This window comes from Cibotium barometz, chromosome 27, assembly GCF_041138505.1.
Source record: "Cibotium barometz isolate CiBa-2024 chromosome 27, ASM4113850v1, whole genome shotgun sequence".
In the NCBI taxonomy this organism is placed as follows: domain Eukaryota; kingdom Viridiplantae; phylum Streptophyta; class Polypodiopsida; order Cyatheales; family Cibotiaceae; genus Cibotium; species Cibotium barometz.
Genome location: NC_141072.1, coordinates 46,271,521 through 46,291,809, shown reverse-complemented (window position 1 = coordinate 46,291,809; position 20,289 = coordinate 46,271,521). Strand labels below are relative to the sequence as shown.

Here is a 20,289-nt window from a genome sequence, read left to right as displayed (position 1 = left end):
CCATAAGTCTCAAACCTCCAGCCTCAGTGCAACTAATGTGAAGGAGGGCTCACAACCTTCCACTTCAACCCAAAAGAAAAATCCACCAAGACAACACAAATCAAGGTATCTTAATGGTATCAAAATGTGGGTGGAGAAGCAGCTACTTGTTGCTTGACTACTACGAAGGTGCCAATCAAATTTGGATGCCTTGACAGTCAAAGCCTCTTCCTCAACGCAGCGCTCAAGGGTCAAGGAAAAAGAAAAGTACTCCACAACACTGTCCACAAAAGCCTATGCAAGTTTCTCAGCGAACTCTAACATCTCAGCAAGTGTGGGTACCCAAAAGATTATTGCAAGCACAAGGGTACTGCCAAGGAAATACCAACACTTGGATTTCCAAGTGCATCACAAAGTCCCCTAAGATTGCACAAAGAAGGAAACCTTAACACCAAAAGAATCAACCATCACCACAGTATAATGTTCATTAAAGATGGGTGAACGTACTTCAACAACAAGGATACTATGATGGTAATCCTATCATATGGTTGCCAAAATTGAACAAAGTGAAGATAGTTGCGCTATCGACTTTAACCCCAATAGCTTCACCTAAAGTTCAACAAGAATGGAGGCCCAAGCAACACCAAGCAAGTCACTCAAACACTCTCGTGCATTCAACATCTACACAATAGTTTGTGTGTTCAAGGAACCCTAATGGTAATCAACTAGCAATCTTACTTACCCCCTCAACAACATTTAAGCAAAAAATCTATGAATCAATTCCCACGTCTGCAAGGGAGACTTATGAGCGCATTAAATACAAACTCACAATGCTCTTTTCACCCCTCTGGATGTGAAGCACAAGTGCAGAAGCTACGCGGTAGACATAAGAAACTATTCTCTAAAAAAGGAGAGTAGCCACAAGAACCTGTTGCTTGCAAGGTGGTAGTTAAAACACACACACACACACAAACAAGGGAGTAACGCATATGGAAACTCCCAAGGATCTTCAATAGCCATTATATCTTGTTAAGCTTATCACTTACTATTCTTTTGGCTATGTTGATGTAGCAGTTGCTCCATGAGTACATATCCATACTTATGCACTAGAGTACATTTGCACACCAAAGCCTCACCATTGACAACTTCCAGATATATCTAGATGGAGGGGCCATGGTGGGTGAAAGCCTAGTCAATGGTATAACCCATTGTCTGGAATTTTCCTTCAAATTACAAATCTATCCAAATGACGCTACCATCTTCACAAATTAATGATCTCTAATCCTTAGTGAAGATATCTATATTAGCCTTGCAAGTCGACAAATTCAATCCTCGCCAACAAGTGGCGACTTCAACACCACAGAGGTAGTTCAATAAGAGTGTATATGACTCACTTCTTGTACTTCATGTATATCTGCTTCATAAGAGCACTTACATATACATAAAAACATAAAAAGAATATGGAAAGAAGTATGCAGGAATAGATCCTACTCAACAACATTTGACAATACTCTTACCACACAAAGGGACATCATCGAAGGCCAATTTCTTCAAATGATGAATGTCGCTTCAATGAATCAAATGAGGAACTGAGAATCACCATCTCATTCTGATGATTATGTCTACGTTCCTCTAGATAATTCCCTCTCTTCTCTCCCATTATTAACATCTCTTAGCATCCCCATTAACACAAATCACATGTAACCTTGCTTATGATTGCCAAAAATAAAGTGAGAAAATAACAAAAAAAACTCACACTAATAAAAAAATGCAATCATCCGCAAAAAACCCCACCCCCACCTCATTAGGAATTCCCAATAAACTACTAGCCTTTTCATTTACTAACTAGCCTTCCTCATTCCTTTGGGAGGAGGAACAACGACCATTGCACGTCAATCAACATTAAAGCCATCGACAAAGCTTGTCCATTCTCCCCACACCACAAAGGTCTTCAATGCGATCACAAGGATGCGATCACCATCAAGTTGGGGGGAATGTTAACCCATTTCTAGGGTTAACAAGAAGTACCACCATTATCTTATATCAAGGAGTCAAGGTAGATAAACCAAAAGATCATACATTCAAGATATGAAGCAATGGTGTCTAAAGCTACAACTTGGACGAGCGCCCGTAATGGTCTGATGGAATACTTAAGATGATTCCTACTTCAAGAGTGGTAGCAAGCTAGGATGAAGTCCTAAGTGATATACTTCATGGATATATTATGAGATTAGTCATTTTGTAATAGCATTAGGCCTCTTATGAGCCTAAAGTACCCGACAAGTGAATGTGAACACTTATGGCCATGTATATAAATGAATTTCTCTCATAATACAATAGACTCTCCCATTGTGCAATAGAGTCTTTCTCTTGCTAATATCTCTCTCTAATGCATGCTAGTGGGTGTGTGTGAGTGATGTGAGGTGAGAGGAGGGACGAGTACACGTAGTGCAACGCAGCGGTGTGACAACGCTCGCAGGAGGCGCGGTGGAATTGCTTCTCAAGGAGTCATAGAGCTTGGAGACCTCAAGGGTTATGAGCTCGGCCATTGGAAAGATCCTCATTCATGATAGTTGCGGTTCACCAGGTAATCTCTTGGATGTGTTTCAAGAGGAGTTAGGGTGAGCCATAACAAGGATCTCATGGTCCTCTTTTGGAACCTCAAATGCTATGCGAGCCACCAAATTTCGTTTTCAGATTGAACACTGAAGTACTGAGGATCACCTGGCTTTATGGAAGGAATCAATGCCCTGTTCATCAATGTCAAACTTACTCTTTCTATCTTTTGATTCCTTACCTTCAAGATATATTCAAGTTCTTTTAAAAAATGCCACCATTTACAATTAACATCTTCTAATTCCATGTTGTACTTATGTCAGAAATATAGTTGCATAGTTACATATGTTAGAAATATTCTCGTACTTGTTTTCTTACTTTATAGAGTACTAGCTTTTCACATTTATAAATTTTCACTTGCAATGGGTTGAAGTTACGTAGAATGTAAGCACGTTAGAATAAAATAAGCATTGAATCTCTTTAGAAAATATAGAAAAAGGTAAATTTAGGTTTGAAAAGAAGATAGAGAAACCCAATATAATAATATTATTTTTACACTTTTCTGGGATTCTAAGAGGAGAGAGAAAGCCCTAAAAGGGCCCATTTGGAGCCCAAATTTTCCCTAATGAAAAAGAGAGAAATGGCAACTATGGCTGCATGTGGCTTCTTCACTAGTGGCTTTAGGGCCCTTGTGTGGTGTGTCTCTCGGGTTCAATCCACGCTGTCGCACGATTCAAACCACTACACTAAGGGCTACTTGTTGGCTGACTGTGCCGCACTTGTAGGCTAGCAAGAGAAAAGAGAGTGAAAGTCCCCCCTCCTTGCTGCACATAGGTTGGAAGAGAGAGAGCGAGAAGGTGACCTCCCCCCCTCCTTGCTTGATGTTGCGCACAAGAGAGAGAGAGAGAGAGAGAGAGAGAGAGAGAGAGAGAGAGAGAGAGAGAGAGAGAGAGAGAGAGAGAAGGTGACTCCCCCCCTTACTTGCTGCTATGCACAAGTTGGAAGAGGGTGATTGTGTTTGCCGGTTTGCCTACTACCAAGACCACCCAATATATGCATACAAGATGAGCTTTGGAGAGAGAGAGAGAGAGAGAGAGAGAGAGAGAGAGAGATGTATGGCTGCTGCACAAGCAAAAATGGAGAAGATTGTTGCTTCCTTAGTGACTACTACCCATGCAAGCTTGCTTCCCCCCCTTAGCGGCTATGTGCGGCCTCCCCCTCCACACAGTCAAGCAAAATTGATAAGATGATCCTCCCCCACCATACAAAAAAAAAATATCTAGATAAGGTTGATTAACCTTTGTGGACACGGCCAATTCACATGGCGAAGATGAGAACCAATCTGACCGCCCATGGAACTATGCCCAAGCGCCCTCTCCCTTGAACCCCAACTCGCTCATCACCCACTCTTCGGTGGATGTTCTCAGAGTCCGATTGAGCTCCCTGTAGCCGCTACGGGCTACGTAACACTTCCACAACCAATGGAAGGCTCGGCATGAAACACCTCTACATCATTATCACTTCCCATGCCGCCTCGATAAGCCGCCTCTACCATCAGGGCTGCCTAAAGCTTCCCATCACCTTAGCCCCTATGAATCAGCTCCAAACTATACCATTAAACCTCAGCCACCAACTACATGGTGTATCCTAAATAGTCCACATCATCCACTTCTCAGCAATAGCTTTACCACTAACTTGGGTGACGTGAGGATGTGGTCACCATTATGTTAACCACTCCATTAGCTAACATGGTTTTGCTTGCCCGATCTATTATAAGGTGCTTTGCCATCGTACCTATACAAGTGAGTACTTAGCTTTTGTAAGACAACATTGGAATATATAAACCAGCCTCATCATACGCTTAATCACAAATAGGGAAAGTCTACAAACTTAGTGTACATAGTTGCTTAAGACTAGTAATAGAGGTCGGACTATTTTTAAGTTTGGTCATCCTAGTGTAAAAATAAGTCACTTGTATATAAGTCGTTTTTAACAATAAGTAATACAAAATCGTTCCCTTACAATAGTTTTCTTGTGAGCATTCCTTCTTCCCTCTTCATGCTTTCTTATATGATTTTGAATTCATGGTTGCTAGATGGATGCATGCTTGAATAGATTTGATTGTAGGTTTCCCTCTTCGATAAGCTTCTTCTTCTCGTACTTTTTGTGAGAGAGGACCAGATTGAAGGACCATCTCTTCTTTCCTCCATCTAGGCATTGAGAGATCTTCCTTCAGCCCTTTGGTAAGAAGCATTCCAGTGTGACAATAGAGTGGGGACACAATGAGCTAGTGCATCAACCACGATGGGAAGTTGCATTTGTGGATCGAAGGCAAGACCCAATGACATATGCTTTGGAAAGGCTAAGGTAAGATCTTTACTTGAAAACTAACTCTCTCTCTCTCTCTCTCTCTCTCTACACACGTGTGTATGTGCATGGTTAAAGGGTTGGTTTGCGATGATAAAAACGTAAAATCCAGTGTTTTGAACTGTAAGCTTTGTATTTGTCAATAGCAAACACTTAAGTGGGAAGTTGGAATAACGAGGTAATGATTGAGTTCATAAACCTTGAACTTTAAGCTTTGTATTTGTTAATAACAAACACTTAAGTGGGAAGTTGGAATAATGAGGTAATGATTGAGTTCATAAACCTTGAATGGGAAGTGTAAATACAAAAGTGACCAGTATGGCACATTCTTTTCTTACCAATTTAAAAATTTAAGGTCATAATTCAAGCATATCCCCTTTTTAATGCACATTATATGAACCAACCTTTTTTAACACTTCCATTAGAGAGCTTATCATTTCTCACACCCTTATAGCCATATATACATGAACATAGAATTTACATGTTGCATGGTAAAGCATCTCACACAATGCTTAGTTTTAATGAATTTCAAGTTGGTTTGGTTTATAAAATATCACTACATATAAAAGATAGTGATCATAAAGTTACAATACATGCAAAAGGTTGATTTTTTCCCCACCTATCCATTAAAAAATAGCTCACATACCCCCAACCCTCTAGGATCTCACATTCCAAGGTAGCTTCCATAGTCACCCAAAATCTATCTAGTGAACCAATAGAGAAATTTCACACTGACCCCAAGATCATGCCAATCAAAAGGAGGTGGTCTTGGCGAAGGTTCCAGCATATGGAAGGCAAAGGAAATGCTTACAACTTTCCCTACGTTGAAGGCCCCACACCTCTCACCACCATAGAGATGTAGCTTTTAATGAAAAAATTCAATGACTGTACTACACCAAGGCCCCTAACCCTTAGGTTCCAACGTATGGATGGCAAAGGGCCTGCTTACAACTTTTCCTACATTGAAGGCCCCATACCCCACCACAGAGATGTAGGTTTTAATGAAGAACTTCAATGACCTCTCTGCTACACTAAGGTCCTTGACCCCGCTATCATCTGCCACATGCTGGTTTTTCCAACTCATCATCCTCGGCCTGAAGGAGGTGCCAAAGAACCAAGCAAAGAGTGATTAGTCTTCAATCTCAATGAAGGTCCCAACTTTTGTCAGCAACTGAATCTTTATAGCATGGTCAAATACTTTTATGGCCCCACAAAGTGGTCACCTTCGGAGACATGCCAAATACAAGCCCTTTGAGATCATGCGTCAATCCAGCCTAGAGAACCCTTGACCTTACTACAGGTACCTCCAAAGTGCTTCAATTTATATCACCTCTGCTTTGGCTCCACTTCAACACCAACACAACCTCACCCCTTCATCGACGTATTCACCCATGAGGAATCCTTATCCCTAAGCATCACGCTATGAGATTAGGACATATTATCATGTCGCCATGAAGAAGTTTCAGACCACCATCTACCCATATGCCAATCATTCCATGGTGGTCCTGGCACTCATTCCACCACTCATAGGGTGCAGACTACTTCTCCCCCTGCTCTACCTCATCTCAAAGGGATCCACACCACTTCCACAACCAATAGAGGCTCGACATGAAATACCTCTACATCACTATCACTTCCCATGATGCAATCAGGGCTGCCCAAAGCTTCCCATCACCTCACCCTACATTTACCTTCGTGAATTGGTCCCTGCTGAACCCTGGCCACCAACTACATGGTGTATCCTACATCACTATCACTTCCCATGATGCCTCCACAAGATGCCTCCGCAATCAGGGCTGCCCAAAGCTTCCCATCACCTCACCCTACATTTACCTTCGTGAATCGGTCCCTGCTGAACCCTAGCCACCAACTACATGGTGTATCCTAGACTATTGTAACACCATCCACTTCTTGGCAGTACCTTTACCACCGACTTAAGTGACGTGAGGATATGGTCACCATTAGGAAGGAGCGCATGTTATTGGCTAATGTGGTTTTGCTTGCCCAACCTATTGTAATGTGCTTTGTCATCTTACTTGCACGAACGAGCACTTAACTTTTGTAAGACGACATTGGAACATATAAACCAACCTTACCATACGCTTAATGTCAAAAAGGAAAAGTCTACAGACTTAGTGCACATAGTTGGAACATATAAACCAGTCTTAAGTGACGTGAGGATATGGTCACCATTAGGAAGGAGCGCATGTTATTGGCTAATGTGGTTTTGCTTGCCCAACCTATTGTAATGTGCTTTGTCATCTTACTTGCACGAACGAGCACTTAACTTTTGTAAGACGACGTTGGAACATATAAACCAGCCTTACCATGCGCTTAATGTCAAAAAGGAAAAGTCTACAGACTTAGTGCACATAGTTGCTTAAGACTAGTAATAGAGGCCATACTCTTTTTAACTTTTGTAAGACAACGTTGGAACATATAAACCAGCCTTACCATGCGCTTAATGTCAAAAAGGAAAAGTCTACAAACTCAGTGCACATAGTTGCTTAAGACTAGTAATAGAGGCCATACTATTTTTAAGTTTGGTCATCCTAGTGTAAAAACTAGTGGTTGCTAGATGGATGCATGCTTAAATAGGTTTGATTGTAGGTTTCTCTCCTTTATTAGCTTCTTCTTTCCATGTCTTTTGTGAGAGAGAACCATCTCTTCTTACCTCCATCTAGGCAATGAGAGCTTCCAGGACTTCATCCCGTTGGCAAGGAGCATTCTGATGTGACAATAGAGCGAGGACGTGATAGATGAGTTAGTGCATCCACAATGGGAAGTTGCATTTTTGGATTGAAGGCAAGACCCAACGACACATGCTTTGGCAAAGCTAAGGTAAGCTCTTGACTTGAACTCTGTGTGTGTGTGTGTGTGTGTGGTTAAAGGCTTGGCTTGTGACATGATAAAAAAGTAAAATCCAATGTTTTGGACTTTAAGCTTTGTATTTATCAATAACAAATGCTTAAGGGGGAAGTTGGAATAATGAGGTAATGATCAAGTTCATAAACCTTAAATGGGAAGTGCAAGGACAAAAGTGACCAGTTTGGAGCATTCTTTACTTACCAATTTTAAAATTTAAGGTATGCATATCTCCTTTTTAATGCACATTATATGAACCGGCCTTTCTCACACACTTCCATTCAATGAGCTTAACATTTCTCACACCTTTCTAGCCACATATACATGAAAGTAGAATTTACATGTTGCATGGTAAGCATCTCACACAATGCTTAGTTTGAATGGATTTCAAGTTGTTTTGGTTTGTAAAATACCATTACATATAAAAGATAATGATTCATAAAGTTACAATACATGCAAAAGGTTGGTTTTTCCCTCAAACTTAAACTTCTAGGCATGTTTCACCTTACCGTGAAAGTGTTTGCACCTACATATGAGAGTAGTTATAAGGCCTTAACTTTGATCTTTTAAATAAACTTTTCAACCAACATTTTTCCTTTGCATACATAGTTGACAAGAACTTTATAGTTTTCCATTGCAATATTTATATAAGTGTGCTATAGAGGAGTCCCTATGTCTTGAAGTGGAGGTAGTGGGTTTGAATCTACCCAAGTAGCATTAATTTTGCAAAAAAATAATAATCTAGAAGGGCTTATGTTTGTAAGTGTGTGGACCCGTTGACTATGGGGGTATAAAGTATAAAGTGGAAAGTTTTTTAAAAAAGTATGCATTATTATTATTATTATAGAACATCAACTCGTAAAGTATCAAGTTGATGTTCTATAATTACTATCATAGAACATCAACTCTTAAAGTATCAAGTTTTTTAAATTTGTTTCCATTGATGGTTTGATAGTTTAAAGTGCTAAGAGCAAGTCTTTTATGGTAGGTAGAGAACGTTCTTTCATGGCACAAAGTTGAAGTGATTAGATGCATCCCATGTAATTGTCAAATGCACTGATTTGAATCCTTAAAATTAGTCAAGCTCAAGTACTTGATGTCATATTGGTGATGGATATAAATGATGCAAGAACACATGGCTAAACTATAGGATGCCTTAAAATTTTGGATGACCAAAGATTGGAATCCTTAAAGTTAGTCAAGTTAAACTACTTGTTGATTTCATATTGGTGACTCAGTAAATGATGACGGCTAAACTATTGGATGCCTTAAAATTTTGCAAGTAGCTGTTGCACTCAACCATTTGGGTGCTATGACGACTCAAACAAGGTAATACAAGTGCCAAATAAGAGTGAAGATTGTTGAATGGGTGTTAAAATGAGACATTGACAAGTAGGGCCATTACCAGAAGCACTAAGTCGTAAGAAATTGCACACGAAAAATAAAAATTAGCGAAGGTACCAATCAAAATAATTGGAGGTTGGTTCACAAGAGTGCCCACCAACATACCATATAAGCAGTAGTAGGGTGTCCACAAAGGGTTAATAGTTATTTGGAAACACCTTTGCAAAAAAATCTTATCAAATGAAAGGTTAGTTTTGAAAGCATAACATGGCTGAATTTTCTTGCACCAAGAGAAAAGAAGTCAATAAAGAAGGTAGTAAGGTCGTTTAGACATCACCCCAACCTGTTCCTTTGTGTGTCCTAAATAGGAATAGGAATTGACATGATTTTATAGCCAACACAAGCAGTCGTTACACACACTATCAAAGAGGAAAGCATGGTGGACAATGGGTCCCTTTAGAGGGTTATGAAGCCAAGAGTCTCATCGTTATTAGGGGACTGGAATGTTCAAGGGTTAGAAGCCCCGTTGCCAGTTGAATGCCAACTTGGAAGGAAGCATGCAAACGCTTGTATGTAAAGTATGAATTTGATTGTATGAAAATGAAAATTTCTCATAATCTGGTGATGCTTTGAACAACTCAATGCTTTTGCTCTTGATGATGAGTAACTTGCTTAAGTAACATTCCCTGCATGTGCTTGTGTGATGGATAGGAAGCAATTGCTTGTGAAGAGTAGTCTGGATTGGCTAGGTAGGGGTGGTTGTATTCATGGTTACTAACATCCATCTCGATTGAGCCGAATTGAACTCACGCCTGCATAACAAGGCTCGAACAAACCCTCCACCCCCCCTCTCCCCTTCCTAGCGCTGTAATTTAAGCCTTCAGAGCCCTTCAAACCCTCTTGAGAAGGCCACTTAGAAAATAGGGTTCCAAAAGAAAGCCACTATTTTGAAGATCTATTTCTCTAGATTTTACACAAGCATACGTATTTAGTCAAACCCTCTTGAGAAGGCTACTTAGAAAATAGGGTTCCAAAAGAAAGCCACTATTTTGAAGATTTATTTCTCTAGATTTTACACAAGCATACATATTCACGATTTTATTCGTGAATTAATTAATGCATGCCTTCAGCGAGCATTAATTAAAACCAAAGCTACCATTGCACCGAAGGTTCACACCCTCCCTCATTGCGTGGACTGCGTACCCTCCGTCCCTATTAGCTGCCTATCATCTTTCCGCCACACTGCACCCCTCTCCCCATCGCTATCCAACACCCCTTAAGCCCTCATCACAACTCGAACCCCTTCCTTGCTCCTTCTCTTGCTCGAACCCCTTCCTTGCTCCTCCTCTTTCTCGAACCCCTTGCTATATGACTGCAATAGGAGAATGAGACAGAGAGAGAACAAGGGAACGAGCAGAGAGAGAGCATCCTCCTTCCCAAGCGACCCTGGTATACGAGAGATAGCGACTAGTATACAAGGGAGAGTGTCCTCTTCCTTACCCTCTATTGCACACTGGGACATGCACCGAGAAAGCATGCATGCAATCCAAACATTGAAGTCACTAAAAAAGGTAGATTTGATTCACTTTAATAATATCCACTTGAAAATTATTTAAAAAAACCCGAGAATCGGTAACATATTGTGCTGAGTTTTTATTTAATTAAGTGGAGAAAAAGATGTTGGTGGCATATGAAGTCAATTTAGGAAGGTGAAGCTAGTCTATGGCCTTCAAATGGGTGAGATTGCTAAATAAAATGGGCCTTCCAACCTAAACCCTAACCCTAACCCTAAATAAGCACCCAGAGGGTGGCGTAGTTCTTCTTGGAGGCGTGCTGCAGACGCAAGATGGCGAAGCCTGGAGGGTGGCTTAGTTCTTCTTGGAGGCGTGCTGCAGACGCAAGATGGCCAATCAGGCTTCGCCAGCGCTACGGGCAAACCAAGCGCGTGGGCTTAACCTCACGAGTCACTACCCTTGGCGGTTTCTACTTAATCCGCCCCGCACTAGATTTTGGTCGGCAGAGCGGCATAGCCAGAGCTTTCCTTTCTTCTCTCATCGCGCCACCATTGCATAGCCATTCTCAGAGCTCGCCTACGCCAGTTTACGATCGACATAGCTCCAGCTTGCCCACCTTGCCAATCCCCTCGCTCTCTCTTTTCGATCGCCCAGATTCAGTGTCCATAGCCATGCCCTAATCGCCCATCTTCAATCGCCATTGCCAGAGCTGCGCTCATCTTCAATCGCCATAGCCCGGGCTTTAATACCTTGCCCTAATCACGCATCTTCAATCGCCATAGTCAGACCTTTCTCCGCCCTAGTAGCCGATCACAATCCCCCACCCCGCCCCTCCATCCCGCAGTCGGACTGAGCGCATTTGGCCTAATTCGGCTTCTAACAGACAACCTTTACTCTGCTCTAACCCTAATTCCTGCTCTTCACCATCATTCTGTCTCTAGTCCGTCAAGCTTTTTCTTCTACATAAACCCATGTTACATAGAAATTGAAAGCCCTAATCCAAACCTCCATTTCTATCTGTAATTTTACGGCTTTCTTTAAAAAAAATAAAAATTTGCCACTTCATCAGTAGCCTCAAATGCTTAGCCTCTGAGGCTAGTCTTATAAAGGGTGATAATCCCGGTATTAAGTCCTAATCTCTTCAAAATCTCCGCTTTATTAGAGCATTATACTATATAGGTCCCAAATTAGGGGCAATCTTTTCAGTAATCCTTTTCATTGTATGTTGTCATGTATATTACATAACCCACTTCTGCCATCAACCTTTTGTATTAATTACTGTGTAACCCACTTCTGCCATCAACCTTTTGTATTAATTACTGTGTTTTTTAAATCCGTTTTACCCCCTGTTTTGGTAAATATTTATGGGACAACGAGGTCTGCCGCCAGGATTCAGATTCAGCCCGACAGATGATGAGCTGGTGGTGCATTACCTCAAGAAGAAAGTATGTGGCAGGAGCTTCCATGAGGGGGTCATTGCAGAGGTGGACATCTACAAGTTTGAGCCCTGGGATTTACCTGGTAATTCAAGAATGTTGATTACGGTATTAATTGGGATAATCTTGGTTTGGCATCTTGTTAGGGATTTGGATGCTTTTTTGGATAGCTTGAGATGTTCTTTATGGGTAATTTGAACAGGCCTTTTTAAAACTTTGTGCCTGTCTCGCATCAGGTCCACCATAGCTGCTTATCCCATTCTTGCCCCAACCCAAGTTGGCTATACGGTTTGCAGCAGTCGGGCTTAGCGCATTTGGCCCAATTCGGCTTCTTACAGACAACCTTCACTCTACTCTAACCCTAATTCCTGCTCTTCATCATCATTCTGTGTCCAGTCCTTGAAGTTTTTTCTTCTACATAAAACTATGCTACATAGAAATTGAAAGCCCTGATCTAAAACCTCCATTTCTATTTTACTGGTTTCTTTCTTTTTTTCGGTATCTACTAATGGATTTGGATGCTTTTCTGGATATTTGGGATGTTCTTTATGGATAATTTGATTTGTTTTTGTTTTTGTTTTTTTTTTGGGGGGGGGGGGGGATAATTGAGGTACTACCTTTTGGGATAATTTGAGTTAATATAATTTTGGTTACCTTGGGATATGTTTTTTTTTTGCCTTCTGTCTGATTGGATTTTGATGTGTGTTTTGCATACCACTGGTTTGTCTAATTTCAAGAATATTTTCTGAAATGCTTGATCCTGTGTGTGTCCGGGCGCTGCACACACTCATTGAGTTCTAGATGCTCTCTCTCATAATAGTTTCTGAAATGCTTGATGTGTGTGTGCGCGAAAGAGAGAGAGAGAGAGAGAGAGACCATAGCATGTAGCAGCCGCACCACAGATGATCATGCCAAGAATGTTGATTACGGTAATAATTGGGATAATCTTGGTTTGGTATGTTGTAAGGGATTTGAATGCCTTTTCGGATAGTTTGAGATGTTCTTTATGGATAATTTGAACAGGTTTTTTTAAAATTTTGTGCCTATCTCGCATCAGCTCCACCATAGCTGCTTACCCCATTCTTGCCCCAACCCTTTTCCATCATTAGTTGGCTATACGGTTTGCAGCAGTCGGGCTTAGCACATTTGGTCTAATTTTGCTTCTAACAGACAACCACTACTCTACTCTAACCCTAATTCCTGCTCTTCACCATCATTCTGTGTCCAGTCTCTCAAGCTTTTTGTTTTATATAAACCCATGTTACATAGAAATTGAAAGCCCTGATCCAATTCTATTTTACCGATTTCTTTTTCTTTTTTTGGTATCTACTAATGGATTTGGATGACTTTGGGATGCTCTTTATGGATAATTTAAATTTTATTTCTTTTTGGGATAATTGAGGTACTGCTTTTGGGATAATTAGAGTTAATATAATTTTGGTTACCTTGGGATATGTTTTTTGGTTTTTTTTTTTTGGCCTTCTGTCTGATTGGATTTTGATGTGTGTTTTGCATACCATCTACTGACTGGTTTGTCTTAGTTCAAGAATAGTTTCTGAAATGCTTGATCCTCTGTGTGTCTGGGCACTGCACACACTCGTTGAGTTCTAGATGCTCTCTCTTTATTTCTCTCATGATAGTTTCTGAAAGGCTTGGGGTTTGTGTGTGTGTGTGTGTGTGTGTGTGTGTGTGTGTCCGTGCACTCATTGAGCTCTAGATCCTGTGTGCGTGTGTGTGCATGCACGCGCATTGGCCTCCTATTCGAGATCTCGGGTTCAAGTACCATTCTAGTTCTCTTGTACTATGGTGTTGGCAAAAATTTGGGTTCATATTTTCTTGTTTGTGCATCCTCCTGGGCAATCATTTGGATCATCTGTGGTTCGGCTACATGCTATGGTCTCTCTCCCTCTCTCTCTCTCTCTCACACACACACACAACTCTGATTATGTCAAAAGTCTTGTGAATCTGCTCCATGCTTTGTTTATTAGGGAAATAGAGCCTTATGCCTTGCTCCTATTTCAGAGGTGTGAAGTTATAAGACCCTGCTTTAAACATCTGTTTGGATTTGATGAATCTAAAATACAAATTAGATGACGTTTCAGTTGATGTTGGTGAAGTCCATGTAGAGGTCAACAAAGATCCCTGGTGAATCACATCATACATGTCGTTGATTTGCAGAAAAGTCTGCTTTAAGAAGCAGGGATTCAGAGTGGTATTTTTTCAATCCACAAGATAAGAAACGCTCCCACACTGCCCGCATCAACAGGACGACAAGTAAAGGGTATTGGAAGGCAACAGGGATGGATCGGAAAGTCCGCAGGGGCCCTTGCATTGTTGGAATGAAGAAGACCCTCGTATATTACGAGGGGCGAGCTCCTGGTGGGAGACGGACAAATTGGATCATGCATGAGTACAGATTGGATGAAGAGTCTGAGAAGAAAGTTAACCTTGTCTGTGCTGCAGTGGTCTGCCGGGTTCGCAAGAAGGGTGGGCCTGGGCCGAGAAATGGGGAGCAGTATGGGGCGCCCGTGTATGAAAATGATGAAACGGAAACACCTGATGATGTGGATGAGAATTGTCTGGAACTCTCCGAGAGCGCGGACTGCCCAGATCGACTTGAGGTTTTGAAGCTAGCGGGCCAGACAGCTCTTCCAGAGATACCAGAAAGTCTTTGTACTGATGGCTTTTCAGGCATGGAAGAGTTGGGCACTGAATGTGAGCCAGGTTTGGAAGCTTATCTTTGGTCCTTCAGCTGTGATACCACACAGGTGGCAAGTTTGGGATCTGGGATGATGATGTTTGCAATGTCTGACCAGGAAGGAGGAACTATTCCACAACACCATCAGGTTATGGAAATGCAGAATGCAGATATTTTCTCAGAGGTGGATACTCTTCCGGTCTTGCCCAGCCTTCTTGACCTTGATGGTAGCAGTCTTCATGACGTCTTGCATCCATTTTATGGTGAACCAGAGATACTAGGAGAGATGTTCCATCTCGTTGCTGCCGGCCAAGGTGATGTCAGCAATGTGGAATGGAATGAGAGAATGATGGCACAAGCCCCCACTTACAGTCATGATAATCTGCTCAGTGATGATGGCTGTCTGATGTGTGGAGACTATATTGAGCTAGATGATATGAGTTCTCCTCTTGATGGGTTTGTGTTGAGATCACCCATACATAGCATTGAGTTCGGTAGATGTGAAGAGCAGCAGATGAACATTTCCATGGCTGACAATGGGGTTGCATCTCATGGACGGGTGGTGGATGTGCTGCACACACAGGGCTCAGCTGCCCGCCGGGCACGGTTGCAGATACCAGCCTCAGGGCGAAACATAATGAATGCTGACATGCTGCAGCAGCTTGAAGCTGTCCACACTGTGTTTCCAGAGGTGAGAATAAGCACTTCGAAATGACTCTACCCTTCAATGGTCTGATGTCTCACTATTGGTTGATACTCTATGCACTTCTGTGCGAAGATTGTCTGTCTGCTGATATACTTTTTTGTCTCTCCGGTAAGGCAGCTCTGTAGTAACTCAGTAAACTGAGCGAGGGAAGCTGCTCTTATCTTCTATGGTGACCCGAACCCTGCATGCTCCATTCTTTCTTTTCGGGCAGACAGCGGGCACCAACAGAAGTGGGTCAGCCCCAAACGGGTTCTGTTTGTGTCCTATGACAAAAACTGAGGAAGTTCTATTTTGCAGGTAGGGAAGCACATGCATAGAATTTCAAATGATTCAGGCCTACAGATAGCCAGAGATACACTTAAAAATGGTGGTGGGAGTTTTGCCGAGTCATCTTCAGGTAATGCTTTTTGTTCTTAGTTACTTGGTATGGTGGTCCACAAGTTGGGCGTGTGTGTGCGTCTTAAAAGACATTTAAGAAAGCAGCATATTGCTTTCTGTGTTGAGCTTGCTGCTACTAGGGTTTTGTTTCTGCAGGTTCAGGTTTCAATCCCAGCAATAATCCCTATGCCATGGAGTCTTCATCTAGGAGTTTCTTGTCCAAGCATATGTCATTCTACACAGTTTCGAAATGTGAGGCAGTGCCTCCACAACTCTATTATGCAGCATTGACAGATTTACAGGATGGGGATCTTATAGCAAATGACAGTGCAGTACCTTCTACTGCTCTCATGATTAAGGATGAGAGCAAGGTAGACACAGCCGCTTTTGCGGATGATTCTTTTACACCAGTAGATTCATCTGGGTCGTCTTGCCCACTGATTAAAACTAGTAGCACTCAAGAAGCAAGTCCTGATTTTGAGACCTCCTGTGACCCATCAGTTTTTGGCAGTCGTGTGGATTCGGAAGTAAACACCACCTTCCTGTGTAGGTATTTTTGGAACACCACATTCAGAGGCGTGGTAAGCAGGGCAAAGTCAAGTTCATTGGGTGTTCGAATGATTCAATTTGAAGGCTGCCTACGGAGCAGGTTCTATGATAAAGTGTTTGCACTTGGGAAACTGGCTGCATGGCTTTTTCCTGCCAAAGGTCATGTGAATCCTTACAACAGCCTGAGAAGGAGTGTTATGGTTTCTCTGTTCCACTTAGCATCAGCAGTTCTGATCTTTTTCTGCCTTTTCCTTGGATTCTGCACACTCACCAAGTATGCCTCCACCGTTTCTGTATGACACACACACTGTATGTCCATCCATCTGCTTTTGTCAGTTTTGGACTCTACTCAAGCACGCATTCATCTTTTGATCATCATGACCAGATTCCGCCACCACTATACATGCATGTCCATCCACTTAGCTTCTCACATCTATGTATGCCATGTTCATTAAATAAACTGTGTGCACTGACCAGGTAGGCCTTACCCTTTTCTATCCTATCCTTACACAATGTATGTCCATCCATCCATCTTTATGCCAGCTTTGCTAACTACCAAAGCATGCAATCTCACCATTTCATTAAGACCAGACTCTGCCACCCCTATACGTGTATGTCCGTCATCCACCACATGTATGCCAACTTCATCAAATAAACTGTGCGTGCTTTTATTCAGGTGGGATTTTCGTAAGTCAGTTCTACTTGTAAATGTAGACTGTAGGTAACTTCTATCACTCTGCAAAATGGGTTTCCCCTGTGAACTTGTCCCCTAACAAACTAGTGATTTTGAGACACATCCAACCAGTTGCTGTGATGCAAAATATACAAGCAATGCATTCTCTCTCACCCTCTCTCTTGCAACTCTAGTCTAGCATGTGTGGTATGATTTGGGTTAGGGTTTGGGAGTGATTAGTCTCTCTCTCTCTCTCTCTCTCTCTCTCGCTTTATTAGGCAAGCAGGTCCAGAAGGAGATTTGCCTTTATCTCCCAACAATAATAGTCATGCCAATTTTGAACAAGAAAAAACTAACTCCCAAGATACTCAAAAATATGTAATATGATTGGATTTTGTATAATTTTATGTAATTTCATGAACGAATATATTGCAATCTACATAATTGACATGCGCATAATGGCCTTTACAATAAATGAGGTTGGCTTCAAGATATTGCAATAGCTTGCGTGCATTTCGAAGTGCGATATCGTTGAGATGTGGATTGGCTTTGTTTTGCCCAACTTTGAGCCTCTAGGTGCTTTGTTTATGGAAAGCCTTTTTTCCATTAAAGACATCATCCTAAGAATGTATTCTATATATTAACATGTGGTGGTGGAATGTAAGGGAGTGGTTACGCAAAACCCTCTGTTTCAAGATATGGGATTGCTTATCCTATGGGATTTGCCTATGTAGTTTCCAAGGGTGGCTAAGGACACATCATATGAATATCCTTATGGATTCTTTTGTTTTGAGATAGTCCTAGATCTTGGCTCTTTCTCCTTTTCCATGTTTCATGTTTCTTGTCCAAATGGAAAAGACCTGGTGAAGAAGCTTTTATAGTGGGCTCCTTGAGAAGGTGGGACTCATGCGTGTATTGTTTGTGCTTGCTTTTGGGTGTTTTGTATAACACATGGTACAACAAAGAATACATATCTTGATTGCTTACGATTGTTGAGTTGCTTATTGTTGGTCTTGATCAGCTTGGGATAAACCCAACTTACACTTGATACCAAAGGCTTGAAACCATGTGGCGTCTGACATGATTTAATCACTTCTTGAAGGAGCGAACCTTGAGGTTCTTGGTCTTGCTCCTGCTTCGTCGTTGGAAATTCAACCCAAGTCAAGGTGGTGTTTAGTACTTTTCATGAAGTTTATGGCAATGTTTATAGAGCTAATTGGTGAATCTATAGTTTGGATGATCGTGGTGGCTCTTATTTTCAAGTGTTCCAATGTTTCTCTCCTCATGTTTGCATTTAGTTGGCTTATTTCATCCCAAAGCTTGTTGGAGGTAAAGAAGCGGGGTTTGATGTACTATTGTCAACTATATTCTCGTTTTTAACAATTAGTCTAGATTGGGTTTACATCGTGAAGCGTTCTTTAGAGTGATTCATGAAGCATGTTTAAAATGTTTTACTCAAGAATGTTTCACTTTGAAACATTCTTGAGTGTTTTTTGAAGGTCTAAAACTAACTTCAGACACATATGCTCACGATTTTTGAAAAACGTTTTTTTTTTCTAGTAACACAAAAAATAAGGTTTTTTTTTAAGTTTGGAGTTTTTTTTTGGTTATTTAAACTGTATTTTTTAAATCTGGGCTCACATCTCTAGACTCACGTATCCAAGCTTACGTCTAAGTTCATGTATCTAGGATCATGTTTGTAGGCTCACGTCTTTAGGCTCACTTTTACAAGCTCACATCTATAGGGTTATGTATGTAGGTTCACGTCCTTTTTGTATGAACTATGATTATTTATTTTATTCTTATGAAATAGGTCTATGTGAGGTACGAAGTTTTTATGTAATAGGCCTATGACAAGGTTGGTGTGCAATTAATTATATCTTAATATCTTAATAATTATAAAGAAACGTAAATTTTCTTAGAATTTGTAGTTGGTACAGACTGTACACGAGGCTGTAATACATACACCTCCTCATGCAAATCTCCATTTAAGAACGCAGTCTTTATGTCCAACTGATGTACATTCCAACCATTATGAGCTGCCAATGCACAAATGCTACGAATGGTAGTCATACGACAAGTGGGAGCAAAGGTCTCATCAAAATCAATGCCCTTTTCTTGAGCATAACCCTTTGTAACAAGTCTAGCCTTATAGCGATCAACACTGCCATCTGGCTTTCGTTTCAACTTAAAAATCCACTTACATCCAATGACCTTTTTACCAATAGGCAAATCACACAAAGACCATGTACCATTCTTCATTATAGCATCATATTCACTTTGCATTACAGCTAACCAATTTTTTGATTTTGGTACCTCATCAAATGAAAGAGATTCTTTCTCTTCACACATACTAGACACAGCCAAAGCATAACAATCTGATACATAAGAGGCATGCTGAAAACCTGAACGAGTACGACTAGACATAGGTGCATCAATTTTACTATCACGACGCAAGGTTTACACCAGCCATTCAGCCATACCTCTAGCATGCTCATTTTCAGCCCTATCCTCATAAATTACATCCTGTAAATCTGCATTAGAAATAGGCTGATCTATGATGTCATTTGAAATCTGCATAGGCTGAATATTTACCTCATTAGGACTTACATTTGAATTCCCACCTGTAAACAGAGGCAACAACGTATCAAATACATCCCGTGAGCTCACGCCTGTCTCTTTGGTACATGATAACAAAGGCTGCACAGTATCTTCCACAAAAACATCTCGACTAATCAAGATACGCTTTGACTGCGGGATGATACAATCTGTAACTCTTGCTCTCAGCACTGTAACCAACAAAAATACATTTGACAGCCTTATCATCCAATTTTCTACATTTTTGCACAGGCACTAAAGCATAGGCCAAGCAACCAAAGACACGCAAGTGACCAATAGAAGGCTTCCTACCATGTCAAGCTTCGTATGGAGGAGTAACAGACTGCAAAGCCTTAGTAGTGGGACACCTGTTGAGTACATTATGCAGCACAAATGACAGCCTCAAGCCAAAATGCATGCGACAAAGCTTGGCTCTTGACCATACATCGTGCCATCTCCATAAGTGACCTGTTTTTCCTTAGCAACACCATTTTGCTGAGGGGTATACGGCACTGTACATTGGTGTTTTATCCCACGACTAGCCAGAAATGCATCAAACTCTTTAGACATGTACACCCCTCCTCGATTAGAACGGAGGGTGCCCACAGTATAATTGGATACATTTT

General features: G+C 41.3%; 1 protein-coding gene across 3 annotated transcripts; it reads left to right on the top strand.

The window, feature by feature from the left end:
• The first annotated feature begins 11,770 nt into the window (after positions 1-11,770).
• Positions 11,771-17,067, top strand: LOC147623457 (uncharacterized). Of its 3 annotated transcripts, XM_086821615.1 has the most exons (5): positions 11,771-11,888; positions 11,930-12,146; positions 14,240-15,450; positions 15,763-15,862; positions 16,000-17,067. In XM_086821615.1, the coding sequence occupies exons 2-5, from the start codon at positions 11,990-11,992 to the stop codon at positions 16,689-16,691; spliced, it is 2,160 nt and encodes a 719-aa protein (XP_086677741.1). In that variant the 5' UTR covers positions 11,771-11,888; positions 11,930-11,989; the 3' UTR covers positions 16,692-17,067. The 3 variants fall into 3 exon arrangements, with proteins under 3 accessions (XP_086677741.1, XP_086677744.1, XP_086677742.1); XM_086821618.1 differs by lacking the exons at positions 11,771-11,888; positions 11,930-12,146 and adding an exon at positions 12,671-13,957; XM_086821616.1 differs by lacking the exons at positions 11,771-11,888; positions 11,930-12,146 and adding an exon at positions 12,671-14,040 and having other exon boundaries at positions 14,084-15,450.
• Positions 17,068-20,289: the final 3,222 nt, after the last annotated feature.

Bases quoted from the DNA above. Each gene is read 5' to 3' on its own strand.
- LOC147623457 (XM_086821615.1), top strand. From the start codon at position 11,990: ATGGGACAACGAGGTCTGCCGCCAGGATTCAGATTCAGCCCGACAGAT. The intron at 12,147-14,239 runs GTAATTCAAGAA...GTTGATTTGCAG, and splicing joins TGAGCCCTGGGATTTACCTG to AAAAGTCTGCTTTAAGAAGC. The intron at 15,451-15,762 runs GTGAGAATAAGC...TCTATTTTGCAG, and splicing joins TCCACACTGTGTTTCCAGAG to GTAGGGAAGCACATGCATAG.